The 19,405-nt window shown below is 37.6% G+C and overlaps 1 protein-coding gene across 1 annotated transcript in view; it reads left to right on the forward strand.

The window, feature by feature from the left end:
* Positions 1–1,705: 1,705 nt before the first annotated feature.
* Positions 1,706–19,405, forward strand: part of NUP155 (nucleoporin 155) — a 35,687-nt gene continuing 17,987 nt past the window's right edge. The window contains exons 1-15 of the mRNA XM_070935939.1: positions 1,706–1,851; positions 4,055–4,192; positions 4,864–4,960; positions 5,152–5,222; positions 6,276–6,368; positions 7,349–7,519; positions 9,369–9,470; positions 9,929–10,002; positions 10,503–10,594; positions 10,702–10,799; positions 11,748–11,900; positions 14,504–14,604; positions 15,098–15,268; positions 16,188–16,298; positions 17,447–17,541. Coding sequence (XP_070792040.1) covers positions 1,713–1,851; positions 4,055–4,192; positions 4,864–4,960; positions 5,152–5,222; positions 6,276–6,368; positions 7,349–7,519; positions 9,369–9,470; positions 9,929–10,002; positions 10,503–10,594; positions 10,702–10,799; positions 11,748–11,900; positions 14,504–14,604; positions 15,098–15,268; positions 16,188–16,298; positions 17,447–17,541 — 1,706 coding nt within the window. The 5' untranslated portion in view covers positions 1,706–1,712. The remainder of the gene's footprint in view (positions 1,852–4,054; positions 4,193–4,863; positions 4,961–5,151; positions 5,223–6,275; positions 6,369–7,348; positions 7,520–9,368; positions 9,471–9,928; positions 10,003–10,502; positions 10,595–10,701; positions 10,800–11,747; positions 11,901–14,503; positions 14,605–15,097; positions 15,269–16,187; positions 16,299–17,446; positions 17,542–19,405) is intronic.

Raw genomic sequence — 19,405 nt, forward strand, 5'->3', positions numbered from 1 at the left:
GGCTTTGGTGATGGCGACGGTTCTTCTCTTTCTCTTGTGTGCGCTGGCACTCGATTCTGTCTGCGGTGTAGGACGGAATCGGCATGGCTCTCTGGGCTCGGGTGTCGTCGTTTTCGAAGTCAGGATGGGAGCGTGCAGGTCTTGAGTTGTCGGTTTGATTTCTTGCTTCTTTGTTGATGTCTTGGAAATTTTCAATCTTGGCCCAAAAGCAGCAAAAAGCGTTTTCATTGCTGACTTTACTTGAGACTTTGTTAAATCGTCTTCACTTTCTGATTTTGGTTCATCTGAAGAGTTTGAGACTTCTTTTTCACTTTCTTCGTCTGATAGCGTTTTTCGCGCCAGAAATTTTGAACTGAGCGTTTTGATTGGCTCTGCTTCACTCTCTTTTGAAGTTCGTTGAAACCAAGATGGCTGCCATTCAAAATTTCGCGCGATGTCACATCTTTTCTTTTTTACAACTATTTTCTCAGTAGTCATTTCACTCACAGTTTTTTGATCTTTGGGTTTTTCTTTAATGACGTTTTTCTCTCTCGCTGCTCCGCTGTTTCTCAGCATCTCCTGGAGGTCCGCGATGAGGCTTTCGTCATTCTTTTGGCTTTTTAGTATCTTTAATATCTCTGACCTGAGTTCGTTATTTTCTATCTCGATTTCTTCCTGGTCGTTGTTTTCACTCATCAGTTCTTCTTCTTCAGTGGTGTATTCTTCGGATTCTCTCGAAATCGCATTAGTGGATTCGTTGATCGTCTCTTGATCAGTTTCTATTTCTTTGCTGTAGGCCCTGGTGTTGGGCCTATCTTTCTTGGACATTTTTAATTACTTATTGAGTCAATTAACCATCCTCTGCTACCAGCTTGTTGCAATATTTTCAGGATCAGACTCAATAAAGATAATAGAAGTTAGAGATTTAAATATATTTCTCTTTAATCATAATAGGCATTCTATATTCGCTGAATATTCAAGATAGAAGCAAGTAAAATGGGGAGGATGGCTCCTTATATATACAAGGGGTGGAGCCAGGAATGGGAGTGGTAAATTATGAATACATTAAAGTCCAAAGAATAAGTTAACCCCTGATGTTCCATATATACATTATTTACACATTAGAGAATAAGGCATTTACATCTGACAGATCAGGGGTCTCCAACCTTGGGAACTTTAAGACTTGTGGACTTCAACTCCCAGAATTCCTCAGCCAGCAAGCTGAGCTGAGGAATTCTGGGAGTTGAAGTCCACAAGTCTTAAAGTTCCCAAGGTTGGAGACCCCTGATTATAGATAGTAAGGGCTATCTATATCTCCAAATCTGCATTGAGTCAGCGTGAAGGGGAGCAGTATTATTTCCACATGACATTCCATGGGACCAACATTTGGGAATGACACTCTTTTGCCCCCCCCCCCCCTCCCACCACCGCTGTCACTTTCCCGAGCGCCTCGTGCTCCTCCCGGCAAGAACCAATCGCGCTCTTCAGCAGCCCCTCCCTCCAGTCAGGGTAAGAGGGAATTCCTCGCCTCTGGTTCGACCCGACAAACCGGAAGTGTGCGTTTGTGATTCCGCTCTAGGCTTTTCTCCTCGCTGACCAAGCCGCCGTGTTGGGCGGGCGAGCGAGTGAGCGCGCGAGCGCGCGGAGCTTGCCGGGATTGCCCGCGAGGCGCGCGGTTCCTTAGTGGCCCGCGTTGGCCCTCTTGAGAGGCCGGGATTTTGTCCGCCGCGGCCATGCCGGTCGCTCTGAACCCCGCGGCCGCCCCGGCCCTGCAGGAAGCCCTGGAAAATGCGGGGCGTATTATCGAGCGGCAGATCCAGGAAGACCGGTGCTACCCGGACCTCTCGGAGTTGCTGAACGTGCCCGCGCCCGGTGAGGAATGTCTTATTGGGAAACGTCGGACTTTCCCTCCTGGGCGACTACAGTGCCCATAATTCTCGGCCGGCATGCATGCAGGCTGCCTAGGATTCCTCTAATCCTGTGCAAGGCACCCACTTTTGCATGTTGTCCGCCTTTTTTAGTGGCACCGCTTTTCAGTCTCGCATCCTCTGACTGCGGTGATTAAATCGCTTCGTTGGAAGGCTCAGAGCCTCTCCCGTCGGGTCTCCGGGTTCCCCCGGCAGTATTGCCTAATGGTTTACGTGTCCACTCTTACCAACAGCAGTCTGGTCTCGGGATGCCTCTCCGAGACTGTTAATGCAGCCTTGCCAATGTCAAAACTACAGATAGACTCTCGATTTAAAACAACCACAATTGAGCCCAAAATTTATGTTGCTAAGTGAAAAGTTGGTTTAAGTGAGTTTTGCCCCATTTTACGACTTTTTTTGCCGCATTGGTTAATGTTTTTAATTCTTAAATGTTTTTTATAATGATTTTAAATGCATTGTGAGCCGCCCTGAGTCTTCAGAGAGAGGCGGCATACAAATTTGTTTATTTATTTATTTTTTTGCTTTAATTTATATGCCGCTATTTCCGGAGACTCAGGGCGGCTTACAATGCGTTAAGCAATAGCCTTCATATTTTTGTATATTTATACAAAGTCAGTTTATTGCCCCCACAATCTGACTCCTCATTTTACCTACCTTAGAAAGGATGGAAGGCTGAGTCAACTTTGAGCCTGGTGAGATTTGAACTTGCAGTAATTGCAAGCAGCAGATGTTAATTACAGTGCTTTAGTCCACTGTATTACAGGCTCTTCCTAATAAAATTAATAATAATAATAAGTGAATCTGGCTTCTCCATTGACTTTGTGGTCAGGAGGTTGCAAAAGGGGATCACACGAACCAGGGACGTTGCAACTCTCATAAATATCAACCGGTTGTCCAAAGGTAAATCAAATGACTGTGAGGATGCTGCAAAGGACACAAGTGTGAAAAATGGCCTTAAGTCCCTTTTTTAGTGCCCTTGTAACTGAATGGGCACCAAGTGAATTGTAAATCAAGGGTCACCTGTATTCATATGCTTTCATGATGGGACATGGGGAGAATGATCTGTCCCTCCTTTGCTGCCATGTGACAAAATTGAATGATCCAATGAAACTTAAGAATGGAAAATAGGATATATTAAAAATAAAAGCAGTCAACAACTGCAGCTATAAAGCTGAGTAGTCAGGTCTAATTTTTTGGGTAATCATAGGCTGCAAGCTAAAAGCGATTGCAAATATATTGTTTCCAAGGAAATTACAGTGTAAAATTTACCAGTGTGGGAAGATTTTAAAAAATATAATTTCACTTTTGAAAACCTAAAGGATTTGGTTGAATGAAAAGGTTTTCATTTGGCTTTGAAAAAGTTAGATACGTGTCACGTACGTCTCTCTGTTATCTTGCAGCCAACCTGCCATGTTTATATGATAGAAATACGTTCCAGATTTTAAAATTTGCCATTTTTAATAAGATAGCCAAGCAGGTTCTAAGCAGATGGCAGCTAACTGGCTGATTTCGAGGTCAATCGCAGGGGGCAATTCAAATCAGAGTAGATGGTGTGTCATCTTTTTTAATCTTAATCCAAGGAAGCTGTTCTAGGGTAAAATAAGTGTCTAATAGAATGAGAAAAAAAAATGTAGTCAGTTGAAAGACAGATCAAAGATTCAGTTCAGGTATGTGTGAATTCCTCTAGCAAAAATGTAACTCTAAGCATGCCGCCATAAAAGCAAATCAAAATATTCCAAAAAAATAAGAACAAAACTCACAGTCAAAACAAGCAAAGACATATTGCTTCCCAAAATAACTCACCTAATGTCCTGCTCCCAGTGCCTGAAGGAACATCCAGGTTTTCAAAGATATTAGTGACTGTGGCATCCTTTTAGAACATATATTTGGGCTGATGTTCCAGAAGGATCTAATATTTTTTTGAAAAATGTATTTCTTGAAGTATTGTGTGTCGTCATTGTCCCCCCCGCCCAATCTCTGTCAGACTTTTCAAAGATAACTTCTTAGAAGTCAATAGACAAACACACAGAAACATCAACAGAAAAATACTGGGAAAATCATTTATGCATCTCACCAGAGGTACATATTGGTATAGCAGTATTTTTGTTGTGTCTTACTGTTTCTTTTTTTATTTCCCTCAATTACAGGTAGTCCCTCTGTTTCTGGCATATCAGATATGGATTATCCATTACAGGGGCCTGGTTTTCTTTCAATTCCCTGCCTTCCAGAAATAAGCTCAATTCGAAGAGTTCCTTTACCCCACGAACTTGTTGAGCAATTTGGACGTATCCTCATTTTGATATTAGTGAAATGTTACGCACTTTTCACTATGTGAGGAGGGTGACTCGGAGAAATGCTGGCTCTTCTTCACTAGTATTATTTTCACCAGTATCTGCATATAATGTTAGTTGCCTTTATTTCTGTCTTTTGTTTTTTCAATTTTTTAGAATTAAACATACATAAAGCCACTGCCAATACTTTTTACCCTATGTAAAGAAAGCTTATTATAGTGTTTGCAATACGGTAGTAGTTTACATAAATGTAAGAGAACATTATTTATTGTAAATGTTTATTTTATGGAAAACTTTTTATTTGAAAATAACACAAATTTTATCTCAAAGATTGAAAAATATATTAGAAAAGTATATTTTTATTAATTTTGAAGGACTGAAATATAGGTACTTTTTAAAATTATAGTTAAAAATAAGGAATTTTGTCCTGTGGATAATTTTTCTTTCACTGGAATAGACTTTGACAATTGCTTTTATTTAAATTTGTGCCACATAATGTTAAAACTCTTAGTTGAACATATGCATAGCATAAAAAATGTATTCCCAGGTTTGAGTGCCCAGCACAATACTGCAATCTGGATTTATATAGTTGTCCTGATCTCTTCTTATATCAGGCAATATCTTCTAAGTTCTATGTTTTTATTCCTTAAATCTTGGTACTTCAGATATGCAGTGTAATTGTATGATGGGAGTGTTTCCTGAGATCAGTAGGGCATGGCTGACCATCGATAGTGACATCTTTATGTGGAATTATGAAGATGGGTATGTAGATGAAGAATTTGTGTACATGCATACATACCCACACAAGATATTCATAACTCAAAATTGATATGTATGTACGATCTGCATAAAAATCAAAATGTTACACTTATCAATTCCAGTTCAGGTTCCTTTAGAAATATGTCCTAAATTTCTTATATTTTAATACAACTTTCTTGTATTGCTTCTTATAGGGGAGACCTTGCTTATTTTGATGGTCTCAGTGAAACCATTCTTGCAGTTGGATTGGTGAAACCAAAAGCAGGTAAAATATTATATAAACAAGCCCAACTAGGGACAGGGCAGAGAATGGGGTGTTCTTATTTTTTGCGAGAACAAACCTATATTTGGTATTTGTAAAAAAAAAATTAGAAATACAGTTTTCATAGAAATTGTCCTTCATGGACATCTTCATATAAAGCAATTAGGATAATATAGCAAACTCTCCTGTCTTCTCCTGAACATGGAAGCACAGTTGGCAGAGTGTGTTTCATGCTATAAGCATGCTTTTCACATATTTCAAAGTAGCAATGGCATCTTCTAGCCAGAACAATATAAAGAAACCATGAATTGTTGGTGTTGGGTGTTGGGTGTGAGAGTGTGAAGGGGGTTTCTGGCCAGAGCAAGCCATGCAGCACATTGGGATGAAGTGGCAAACTAGGCTGAACTAATAATTCTGCAGCCTTGTCCATGCTCAAAAAAAGCCAGTAGCTTCAAGCAGGTATTTCCAAATAAGCCTTAAGCTTTGTTCACTATGTCATGTGAACTTTGGATAGTACTATGTACATTAATAGAGTGGCACAAATCCTTTCAAACAAACACTTTTCAATGCATCTCTTTCAATCATAGCAAACCCATCTCTTCAGGGTTGGGTGTCTGCTTCGTAAGGTTATCCCAGTTGCCTTTACATTTGTGTTTCAAACCAAAGGGGTTAAAAGCATATGTGCATATGGAAGTATTTGGTAGCAACTTTCCAAGTAGCCATACAAACTTGACTGGTGGAAAAAAAGGCTTTCTAAACATTCCCATGCATTGCAGTGTGCCTCTTTTAAAGGAGTTGTATGGCGCTATAAATCAGCCTGATTGAAGTTTGATTACAGGGATCTCCCCCAGGATAGAAAATTAATAGTTAAAAGACTTGCAATATTATTTCAGGCTACCAAGTGTTATGAAAGTTCTCTTCGTCAAACCAGTGGGCAGTATGTGAGTCTTCATTTTAATTTTGTTTAGAGACCGCTTATTTATAGATTTGGATAATATTTTTGTTAGTGAAAAACTGGTGTATGGACATGTTTTCTTATATTTTTATTATTCACAGGAATCTTTCAGCCACATATACGGCACTTGCTGGTTTTAGCTACTCCTGTGGATATAGTAATTTTAGGACTCAGTTATACTACCTTGCAAGCAGGTAGGTTGAGTATATCCTTTCTGTACGCCCCCCAGAGATGGGCAGCCACATAAATTCTTTCTATCTATGAATCCATCCATTCATCCATCCATGCATCCATAAATAGTTATCATCTGGAGAAGTACCAGGTTCTGAAGGAGGAACTAGAGAGTATGTGGAAAGTAAAGGCCAAAGTGGTCCCGGTGGTAAGTAGGAAGCATTCAGGACTGTGATTCCTAATCTGGGAGAGTGGCTCCAACAGATCACAGGAATGCCATCAGAACTCTGTGTTAGGAACAACTAAGATACTATGCAGAATCCTGAAATTCCCATGCCTCTGGTAGAGGACCAGAGATTGAGGAAGATACATACCATCCATAGGAATTTTTCAGCTTGTTTTGAATTAAATGTTGCTGCCTTTAGCATAGGATAGAAATCTGACATGCGAAAATATGTGTGTTAACACAGGCATTGATCTTCAAATTGTTTCTGCAGCTAAATAGCAGATGGTTGGACTAGAAGACCTCTGAAGTCCCTTCCAGCCAGGAGTGAAATGCTCCCGGTTTGGACTGGATCGCCCGATCCGGTAGCGATGGAGGCGAGTGGTTCGGAGAACCGGTAGCAAAAATCCCTGCCCCCACCCTCAAAATGCCCAGCTGAGCCGCGCGATCATCAGAGGCTTTTTTTCTTTTAAATGGCTCTTCACCGAAGAGGTTGTAGAAAAAATGGTTTTAAAAGTAAAAAAAAAAAATTGGCCACGCCCACCCAGTCACATTACACCCCCCCACCAAGCCACGCCCACAGAACCGGTAGTAACAAATTTTAGATTTCACCACTGCTTCCAGCCCTATGATTTTATGTTCTAACTTTTCAGCGGGTTACTGAGAGAAAATAAGACTTAATAATTTCTAGTACATAGTTGAGATTCTTAGTGATTTTTAGAATAACTTTATTGTAGTATCAAGGTGTTTAAACAATAATAATTGATTTTGTCTTGTCAGGCTCTGGAACCCTCAATGATAGCATGTCTGGTGGAATGCAGCTTCTCCCTGACCCCCTTTACTCACTTCCTACTGATAACACATATCTGCTGACTATAACCTCTGCTGAAAATGGGCGCATTTTTATGGCTGGCAAAGATGGTTGTCTGTATGAAGTTGCTTACCAGGCAAGTGAAGTTGCATTTGTTCAGTTTAAAGCCAGCAATTAACTGCATTTTTAAATACACGGATCATAAGAGAAAAGGTTGGAGTATTTTTTTTTTTAAAAAAATATTTTTTATTTTTTTCCCAACATAAACATAAAATATATCTTTCAAGAGCAAAGCTTCGATCCAGTCATAGATAGATACAATCGCTTAAATTTTAAAAAGCTCCGTTCACAATTTCCCATTACATCTTTTAAAATTAAAAATCAGAACATATAAAAAAAATTTTTTAACATAAATTCTAATATCTTAATCAGAACCATTCTATTATATCACCACCGATTTAATTTCCAAAAAAAAAAAAAAAACTTAATTCATTTTTATATCCATTTATAAATTCAATTATATCTGGTTCTTTCCCAAGCTCCCTTCATTACACCTTTTTACATCAATATCAAAACATAAAGTTTAAAAAATATTCTAATCTCTTAATCTGATTATTTTACCTTACAATTTTATCACCACACATATTAGTTTCAAGTTGACTACAGCTCTATTTTTTATTTCAATTTATGTCAAAATTCTATCCATATTTCTTAATCTCTAGACTCCTTCATCAAGTCTTTAAAAAATCTTAAACTTTATCAAATATATTTATTTAAATCTTAGACTTTATTTACCTTTAATTTTACACATTTCATATTACACAAATTTATCTCAAAATTCATATCCTCCTCCATAACTCCTCCTATTATTTGGCTGATTTCCAGCATTTTTTATTTTGGCTGATTTACAGCATATTCTCCTCCATACCTCCCACTTTTGTTTGGCTAATTTCTAGCATATTCTAGTAATATTTTTTTATTGTAGTAATGGACAATGCTAAGAGATTTTCACCAGTAAATTTTTCGGTGATTTTATGCTTAATCTTTAGACGTTTGTCAACTACAAAACATTTAGAAGTGTATTTTAATATCAATAGTTCCTCTAATAGATTTCACAGAGATTAAACTGCTTTTTTTTGCACAAATATTATCACATATACAGAGGATTAGAGATGTGGAAGTAACGATATGGATTTATAAAATTATAAACAAACTTCAGGCTTGCAAACAGATCTTTGATAGGAATGAACTGTCCTTAAAAATTACTGCTTAATGCCCACAGTGGAAGAATGGCTTGTAAGTAGATGGAATTGGTGAAATTTGACAGCTCTTATTACAAAAAATATTGAATAATTAATGATAGTTGGAAGACCCTATTGGACTTTTTGCATGATACATAAAAAATGAAATTATGCATATAGATTTGTGATTAGTAATATTAATAGATTATTTAGAAATGGTTGTTCTATTGTAACTGTAGAATAAGAGCTTACTGTAAATTTTATATTTGCTTTATAAGAAGTTGAAAGTTGTATTTTTGCTTTATTTTTTTATTTTGTTGAATTTTTTGCTCTCTTTACTCTTTTTTCTTTTTCTTGATTGTAGTTCTTTTTATCTTAAAATGTAACGAAGTTATTTTTTTAAAAAAAGAATGAATCTACATCTTTCAACTGGGAAAATAATAAGCAGGGATGAGCTATTGAAGCTTTGAATAGAAATTTAATGCCCTTCATTGTTTAAATTCACAAGTATTAAACTTCTTATGCAGAATCCAAAAGAGAAGCACAACACGCAAAGTGTGCAATTCTATTTTGTATACCTTCAAAGGATCTTTGGATCGGCTTTAGTTAAAAAGTATTTTGATTTACCCTGTTTAAAATTTACCACTTGCTTTATGCAAGAGTTGGGTTTCCTGAATAAATTAATAAAATAATCCACTGATTTGCATACTTGTTTATAGCTAATGAATTTTTTTATTTTTGTAGGCAGAAGCAGGCTGGTTCAGTCAGCGCTGTAGGAAGATCAATCACTCAAAGAGCACCCTTTCTTTTCTTGTTCCGTCTTTACTGCAGTTCACGTTCTCAGAAGATGGTAGGTGGTGAATAATCTATAGCAGTGTTTCTCAACCTTGGTAGCTTGAAGATGGGTAGACTTCAACTCCCAGAATCCCCCAGCCAGCAGCGCTGGCTGGAGGATTCTGGGAGTTGAAGTCTACCCATCTTCAAGCTACCAAGGTTGAGAAACACTGATCTACAGTAACAATAAAACATAAATAAACTTGTGTAGACAACACAATAATATGCATGGCCCATCCGGTTCAACTAACTGATTTTATTTTACATCCTAAATTATTACTATATAACAGTTTAATTCTTTTTCATATAATAAAACTAAATCCTTGGATAATGATTCTGAGTTTAGATACTTTTCAGACTTGCTATGCAATTGATTTAGAAAAGCGAAGCAATTCATATTATAAAAAAACATTTTTTTCAAATAAGCTCTAGGCCTTCAACAAATAATTCTGAATTTTAAAATTAATTTTATAGATCCCGTTGTTCAAATAGCCATTGACAACTCCCGAAACATTTTATATACACGTTCTGAAAAAGGGGTGATACAGGTATGACTTTTAAATATTCTGATTATTCTTGGTTTCTTATGTTACAGGCTGTCAGCACAGTAAATGTTGCTTTTATGTCTAAATTCCATTGAAACTAATGCAGAATTGAGGGTAGAAATGTATGCACCATATGCATTTGCTGTAGGCACTTCTATTATGCATTCTGATGCTTTTTATATATTTTTATGCTCTTCCCATTTGAGACTATTCATTTGCAAGGCTTGCCTGCCGTACAACAATCCCAGGTTTGCTGTGTCCTTAATCCTGAATGTCCCCCTTCCTTTGGTCCTGTATTTTTTTTCTTATTGTGCCCATGCTTGTTCTTTCATACCTGCATGCATTTAATTCAAGAACTTCTCACATACTTTCCTCCATTGGGCCATGTAGCATGGATACTGCCTTTCTGTTGAGTACTATATACGAGCAACACTTTGCAGCATGGAATTAATGATAAATGATTTTATTTTAAATCCACTAAAAACAATGTAATTAAATTACAGGTTTATGATTTAGGTCACGATGGCCAAGGGATGGTGAGAGTTGCTTCTGTTTCTCAGAATACTATTGTGTCTGCAGCTGGAAGGGTTGCCAGGTAAATTATGTGACCTAAGAAGATGTGCTTATGGACCCAACTGTTTTTTTTTTTAGGTGATTTTGTTTAAACAAAATACTTCAGGTGTCCTTTTGAATTTTTTTTAGGACCATCGACCGTTCTGTGTTTAAACCAATTGTCCAGATTGCAGTGATTGAAAATTCTGAGTCTATAGATTGTCAGTTACTGGCAGTCAGTCACGCAGGTAGGAATTCAGTATCCTATCTTATTTGTCTAGCATGTGATTGTGAAAAGTATAGCATTTGTAAGACTTTTACATCCTACTTGGGTTGGCTGTTGTAATGGTATGTGGGAAAGACCTTGGGAAAACGGCCAAGAAACCCTGCCTAGGGAACAGACAGATAAGAAACACTGTAGCTTGTAGCTGGATAATGGGCAAGGCAAGGGGGACCCTGCCTAGTTTCTTGGGCTCTAAAGGAAACAACAGAAGAATTGTACTTTCAGACTTGCAAGATTTATGTCAGTCTTACTAGGTAGACCAGACAGGAAATATGATCAGATGAGCTAATTGCATTTTACTGTAATGCTACATTAACACGCTCTTGCACAAGGGAAAGTTAAGTGGCAAGGCACCCAGAAGAAACATAGAGATACAGTGAATTAATTTTGAGAGAGGGGGAAATATATCTAGCAAGACATGGAGGCAGGAAGCTCTGTTAAAGAAATGGTGCTTAAGCTAAACTGTGGCCATAAAGTAAAGTTCTACAGTGACTATTGGGTATTTAAGCAGAAATCGCAAGAATGGTTCCAGCTGTTTAGAGGTGCTATGTTCCAACATCTGTTCACCATATGACTTGTGCCATTCTTGATAATATGAGATATCTCCCTCAGCCTTTCTCTGTAACATCATCCTACTTTTGAAAAATACCTAATACAACTTTGATCTTTCTTCATCTTTGTGTAATTGATTTCTTTTTTCACCCTGCTACAATCCACATAACGACTGTGTACTTTGTATATTTTAAAGAGTGAAAAATAATTACCTCATCTGTCACAGCAGGATGTAGATGCACATCTCATTTCTGCAGTATTAAATGTTATGAAAGCCATTAATTAATGAAATCTCTGTGGCTTATGTATTTCTGTCAAACCTATTACCATTATTAACTTACAATCACATCTTTTCCTGCAGGTGTACGGATGTATTTTAGTGTATGTCCATTTAAGCATCCTTTTGCTCGCCCTTCAACTTTAACGTTGATTCATATCCGCCTACCTCCAGGATTTTCTGCAGCTTCTAATGTGGAAAAGCCGTCAAAGGTTCACCGAGCTTTATATAGCAAAGGTAAATTTTGTAGATGGCAAATGTTCATTATTGTAAATAAGTGGAGCAAGAGTGAATAACATTTGAAAGATGGGGACCTCATATAGCCTCCTGACCATCTTAACATTATAGACAAGAGTGTGCAAAAGATTCCATGCACAAACTATGAAAAACAAGTTTCCTGTGGTCTTTGTCCAGACTAAAATCTTTGGTCCAGATATGTGCCTGAGACAAAGGTTTTGGGGAAGAGCAAGAACAGAAAAAAGCCTAGAATATTGATAGTGTGGTGGTAGAAAAACCAAAAGAAATCACTGGAAGGCTGGAGAGGGGAGAGCAGTGTAGACTAGCTGCTTGGATATGATGCTTCAGTGGGGGATGGTGAAGTAGACCTCCTCTTCCTACAAGAACTGTCCAAACTTTTTTTGACCCAAATCCAGAACAATTCAAGTTTTTGTCTTGCTTCTCTGCTTGGCAGAAACACAGTTCTTTTGATCTGAAGCCGAAACAAAATATGTTTCTCATTACAAGAGCACCTATAAACAAAAAGCTGTCTGGACACATCTTTGAAAGTTGTGGAGCTAACTTTTTAAGTTTCTTTTTCAATGTATACCTGTTTAGTATTTAAGGAAGCAAATTGTGGAGGGAGAACAGACCATCTTTGGAGGCAAAATATTCCCACTTCCCCAAATTAACATATAGCAGGAAAGTATTCTTCAGTTATGAGAATTTACGTTGTTTGGGAGTGGGATCAAAGATGAAAATAGGAGAGATTTTCCATTTCAATTTTTGAAATGTTGGAGAGAAAACCCCATGAAAACCAGATAAAAATTTGGAGCGGGGGGGTTATCTACATGTCACAGGTAACCAACCCCTGTAAAGTAACTCTTTGTCTTAGTGAAAAATTTAATTCCAGATTTAATTTCAGTATTTGAATCTACCACATTCTGAGAAATTAAACAGATGAGGTCACAATGAAAAATTCCAAAATCCTTATATACATATACACATCTATTGTGGTGCACCAGTAGCCTGCGGAGCTGGCAGCAGAGTCAGACATTGAGGAGGCTGGGGAGGAACATGGGCCAGTCCTGGAGTCTGGGGAAGGTTTGGACAAGGGCTCTGAGTTGGAGACAGAGATGGGGCCAGGGCCATCTGGGAGTTATGTGTGGACTCAGGAGCCTCCAGAGTCGAACATCAGAGAGGCAGAGGAACAGAGGGAGCCTGTTCCTAGTGCGTACATGCGTGGAGCTGCCAGAAGGCAAGAACAATTAAAACAAAAGGGACGACTCTGGAGTAAGGCTTGGAGATGATTGGCCCCTCCCATAAGACATAAAGGAAGAGCAAAGGCACGTGGGCCTTTGCAGGAAGCAACATTGTGGATAGTGTCGGTTTGTACTTTGAAGCTCCATTTTTGACTCTGTGTTTCCGTGTGGTCTTGCCAAGATAATTGCCAATTAGGTCTTTGGCAGCGTGTCAAAGAAGATAAAGATGGGTGTTTACCAGCCTTATACGAAAGACTGTGGCAGACTTCTGTTGGACTATTTATAAACTCTTGGTGATTCAGCTGTGAATGAAAGGAATTCACAGCCCTTAAAATAAAAAAAGCGTTTTTGGGACTAATTGTGTGCTTTTTATTATATCAGGAAGCCTAGGTCAGAACATCTATGAAACTTCCTTTTCAGTGCAAACAGCATTATGGAAAGTATGGAAAAGAGTAATAGGCAGGAGAGAAGGGCTATAAAAAGAACTAAATGTAAACCCATTCACATCTTCCTACCTCCCTGTTCTTGGAAACTTATTTCCACCGTATCCATGTCTCACTTCATGTATTAGTTTTTGTAAAGAAATATAGTATTGACCTTGAAGAATGAAGCTGTTAAAAGGAAGCTGAAGAAAAGATTACACTATCCTGAGATGGATTTATTATAAGATTGGACAGAAAGCAATTTGAACAAGAATTCAAGATTCTGTTTTTCAGGTTACTATAAGAGCATTCTTTAAATCCTTGCTGGCCTGCTTCTTGACCTGGCATACTGTACCTCAGAGGACTAGCATCAATCTTAAAAAGGATAATATAACCCTTTCAGCCTATTGAAAAAACAGCCTTTATTTATTTACTTGGTCCTATTTTCATTTCTTTCCTCTTGATGACCAAATCATCTTCAGTTCCTTGTCCTGGTAACTCACTTTTGCATCCAATCCAAAATTCTTATCTGAAGAACATCAAGCCTATTTGTTTACAACTAAGTGTACAAATTCTCAGAATTTCCAGCGCTCATCATCTTACAAGATGATAACTATAGTTGTGCACAGAAAAGAAATTGATAATGTTTAAGTGATGAATCTGCATTTAATTGACATTCTATAGTATAATCTGATATCAGTACAGGCTCAGTGAAGAATGCAGCTTTTCCGTTTGCAGAGTAGAGGATCTTTGATAGTTAGAAATCAGAAGTAGGAATTTCCATATTTAAAAAGTTGGAGATAATTTGGTATGGGATCTCAGATTTAAATAAAACCAAAACTGGATAATTAACTTAGTAATTAGAGGGATATTAAATACTACCTTTGCATGGTAGATTCCTCTTTTTCCTGTGTAAAACTAAATATTATTTTCCTGCCAGGTATTCTCCTAATGGCTGCTTCGGAAAATGAAGATAATGATATCCTGTGGTGTATTAATCACGATTCTTTCCCTTTCCAAAAACCAATGATGGAAACCCAGGTAATTTTTCATTGAAAGCAGCATTTGTTAATAGAGAATTTACATTTTCTTTCATCTTGATCTTTCTTAATTTGGTTGTTCATTTTTCCTGCTGCTCAAATTCATTGCCATCTTTTTGACATTAACTTTCTTCCAGTGCAGTAACCACATCCCAGATTATGAATAGGTCTGCCCTTTGCTAATATGTGTGTGTGTGTGTGTGTGTGTGTGTGTGTGTGTGTGTGTGAGAGAGAGAGAGAGAGAGAGAGAGAGAGAGAGAGTTGACTATTGCCTGATGAAAAGGTGTTCTGATTTCAGTTCTGGTTTAAAAGGGACTTCAAGAAGATGAAGAAAAAGACATCTATTAAGAGCTATTGACCTGGTTTCAGAGTCCAGAATTGCTTTGTATAGTTACTGAGATAGGTGACATATAAATGTAATAAATAAATAAATAAATTTACCTTCGGTGGACTAAACAATTGAATTGTACATCATGCTTTACATTTTGTTTCAGACAAAAACAGCTGTCGATGGGCATTCTTGGGCACTTGCTGCCATAGATGAACAAAACGTTCCTAAGATTGTAACTCCATTGAACAAAGAATTAATTCCAATAACAGATTATCCTATAGTTGTGCAACAACATATGTTACCACCGAAGAAATTTGTTCTGCTGTCAGCACAGGTAGGCAGTACTTACTGTTTCTGTGAATAATCTAACCTTGTTTGTGTGCACAATTGTAAGATATATAAAATTCAATAGTAAGATATGAAACACTGGTCCTCCACAGAATCACTTAATCTCACTATTTAGAATGCAGAGTTCCATAGTGATTATTGATCCAATATGGAGTTGTTTTGACATTTTCCATTTAGCTTAATTGAAATGCAATGGGAAGAAATAGTGTTATGTGAAAGAATTCATCCACATTATCATTATTTTCCGCAGTAGTACCCTACTTCTGTTTTATATCTAATTTCTTAGCCTTTGGAAGGCTTTTTAGATTTTTTAAGATCTCTTTCTCAAATGTTTTCTGAAACTGTTCAGAAGTACTTAGATTTAAGAAAACGTCCTGTCTTGAGCTTCACAAATTTCCCAAGAAATTTGGTCAGAATTGCAAATTATCAGATCCTTCAATGTAATAGCTGTTGCTTGATAGGTTAGCTATTTAGGGTACAATAAGTGCAAAATAAAGATAATATGCTTGTAATCTATAGTATAAACTGAATTTTTCAAAAAAAAGAAAAGAAAAGAAAATGTTTACCTTTTAAGAATTAGATTTGAGCTTTGTAACTCTACATGTTCCTCAGTTGCCGAGGATTGGGAAAAGATTAGAGGTATATGCCTACAAATAGACATAAGAAGTGTGTGTGTAGTGTCAGTAATTTAGCTTCAAAATGTTAGGTATTAAAGCTGCATGTTTTAGTATTAGGTTCAAGTTGACCTTTATTGATGTGGGGGAAGTCTCTGCTTCATTCATTACTCTCCAGTTTTGTAAAATGGAATTAAGAGGTGCCTAATTTTTCTGAAATTGAGTAAGAAATTGAAACTGTAAAAATGTTTTATAAATTGTCAACCATTTGCTACTTTTGTTTTCCGTTAGGGGAGTTTTATGTTTCATAAACTCAGACCAGTGGATCAGCTAAGACATCTCTTTGTGTGCAATGCAGGAGGGGATGGAGAAGATATTGAAAGATTTTTTAAACTTCATCCAGTAAGAATTCTTAACTTCCTTTCTTAGCTGATTTGCACATCATTGTTAATTGTTCACAATTAGCTTGTGTTCTGTCCTGGGTCTTATCAGATGAATTTGCCATTCATCTGATATTTGTTACTGTAGCTGGTTTAGTAATCATAGTTGTGACCTTCAGTCCTAGATAGCTAACTTGGTACATGAAAACAGTTGTTGTATCTTTACCCGCTCAAATTTAATGCCCAGTAGCTTTCACTTCTCCCTAAGCCATACTGATGTCTTAGTGTATCTGATTTGCATGTACAGAAGCTATGAATTATGATTTGCAGTATATACTACAATGGTTGGTTTATGCATTTACACATATAAAATCTATCAGTGACTGAAGTCACAAAATAATGAAAAAGTATGTTCTGTGGAGCAAGAGAGTGTTTTAGCACAGCTCAGTTTGTTCCTATAATATAAAACCTGGGCTTGCTCTGAGAATATTGGATTTTAGTCCACCTCAACGTACAAGATTATAAATAGTTTTATGTTATTTGTAATTTGCAAGCCCAGTTAAATATCACATTTGTTATTAAAGAAAATAGTACTATTTTACCACAATAGTGGCCAGCTAAACACTTCTTACAAGATTGAAGATGAACATTAATCTCCTTTGTAGACTTAATTTAGCTGGTCCAAGCATGGCATTTAATTCTCTATAGATTCATTTATTTTTATCCCAATATACCGTATTTATAAAAAATATTTTATGAAATATGTATGAAATATGTTGCCTAGAGGATAAACAACCAGGTAACTTGGTATTTACAAACTTTAGCAAGAATCCTATTATTTATACTACTGATGAGAAGAAAAGTTTCAGTTTGCACTCTGATGTCATTGAGTCCCACTGAAGTCATTTGGAATTCAAATGGGTTGTTTTTGTTGTTTAACTTGTATGCAGCCTAACTGTCAACGACTCTGGGCAGTCGAAGTAATTAAAATAAAATCAATACAAGATAAAGATGAAAGATGACAAGTGTGATGAACCTAAGGGCTGTCATTCTTCGCCAACAAAAATTTGAGTACAGGCTATTTCATACTAACCAAAATGCCTCTTAATTCTTAACTATTGTTAGGGAGACCTATCATTTAATCTTATTATTTACTGGTGATTTTTGCAGGTAGAACAAGCTTGTGCTACTTGCCTAATCCTTGCCTGCTCTTCCGCTGCTTGTGATAGAGAAATATCTGGTTGGGCTACTCGAGCATTTTTCAGGTAAAAATAATTCATATTTGCAGTAGAAAGAGGCATGATAGTTAATCTGTTGTATCACAACAAAATTGGATTGCTTTGAATTCTAGCTGGATTATATAAATTTTTACTTTTTTTCATAGCTTCCTCATGCTATTTTTTTCTTTTTTCTTTTTTGGTACTCAGGGAACTGGGGGCTGTTTTGTTGGAGGCCACTGTTAGTTTATTCTATAGGTATATACCGTATTTTTTGGAGTATAAGACGCACCAAAGTATAAGACACAGCTTAATTTTTGGGGAGGAAAATAGGGGGGGGAATCTGCCTACCAGATATTCATCTGGCTAGTCCTTAGTCTAGTCATCTTCAGCACATTAGTTTACTGGTTTTTATCCCCTGCTTGGGGATAAAAAACAGCTTCTAAAGCACAACTGATCTTTGGAGAGAGAAGCAATGAAAAAAGCAGGCAAACCACAGAGATCGCTTCACTCGCTAGTGCCTCGTTAGGGCTGGAAAAAAACTTCACAGCTGAGAATCGGAGGGAGCAGGCAAAGCAGGGAAGATTACTTCATTGAAAAAGCTTCTAAAGCACAGCTGAGAGTCAGAGGTAGATCACTTCACTCTCTAGCGCCTCGTTAGGGCTGGAAAAAAGCTTCGAAAAAGCTATATTCGTAATATAAGACGCACCCAAATTTTCAGCCTCTTTTAGGATGGAAAAAAGTGTGTCTTATACTCTGAAAAATATGGTATAATAAATTCAAATTCCTCCAAAACTTGGTGAAGGAAGCAAAAGCATGCATAGCAAGAATCAGCAAACACAGACGGGGAGAGGGTGGGGAAGTATTTCTCATTTTGGTGTGCTTCTGCTATCATGACACTATGATCTGGGAAGGTAGTGGTGATGATCCTTTGTAATAGCCATACTAGGCATCCTGCTCTACAGATGGCAAGTGTTTGTACCCAAGGTTGGAGGTCCAGGAGTAAGTTGGGAGTGTTGCTGATACAGCTGTACTTCTTAATATCATTAAAGGATTAATGTTGGATTTCCCTGAGCCTTCCACTCTCGTTGAGTACGGGAATCTAATATGGCTCAGAAATCGATTGTCTCCATGGCAGCTATGGATTTTTCCCAGTGCAGACTGGTCCCCAATCATACCCACTTTCACTAGATCATGGTCTTTAGGTCCGAATAGATGGAATGTGATCTGAAGGATATGTCAACTCGTAAAGCATTCCTGGCCTGCTGTTGAGTTGCCATAGGCGGGGGGGGGGAACTGACGGAGCAGCATGCAGCATGGCAGCCACAACCAGAAGCACATTCCATGCATACCCGTTTCAAGGTTGTATCCCAGGTTACCGGCGAACCAGCCTGAGAGGCATGATTTCTACAGCCTGCGAAAGTGCTCCTTTGGAGAATGTGATTTATGACACACCCTGGGAGAAGGGGGGAAACAGGCTCATACTTGGGCTGTAAATTACATGGGGCAGAGCTGACTTCACTTGGGTACGTGTGCACATGTTGCTCCTAATAAATAACTGGATTTCTTTTGAAACTTGGCTCGAGGCTCATGGTTTAACTAGAGCATCCATCAGAACCCTGACAACATGACTATCAGACTTCATCATTATCGCGTTGTCAGCCTATAGCTACTCACCACTACTGATCTCAGTAGAAACGGGTAACTGATTAAGATGGTCCACTTCAGATGTCTAAGGGATCTGCCTGGTTTCCAGCAAATCCTTGGGTGGTGGTTTTTTTCTGTCTGTAAGCCAAGCAATTATGCTACTGCCCTTGACCCCTGTAATATGAAGGTTTTCTAATCTGCTTTTTTATTTAACTGCATCATATTTGTTTCATTTTAATGCTTTTAAAAAATCTGGAAATAGGTT

The sequence above is a fragment of the Pituophis catenifer genome, unplaced genomic scaffold (assembly GCF_029215685.1).
Source record: "Pituophis catenifer annectens isolate HBS135680 unplaced genomic scaffold, rPitCat1.0.hap2 SCAF_2, whole genome shotgun sequence".
NCBI lineage: Eukaryota > Metazoa > Chordata > Lepidosauria > Squamata > Colubridae > Pituophis > Pituophis catenifer.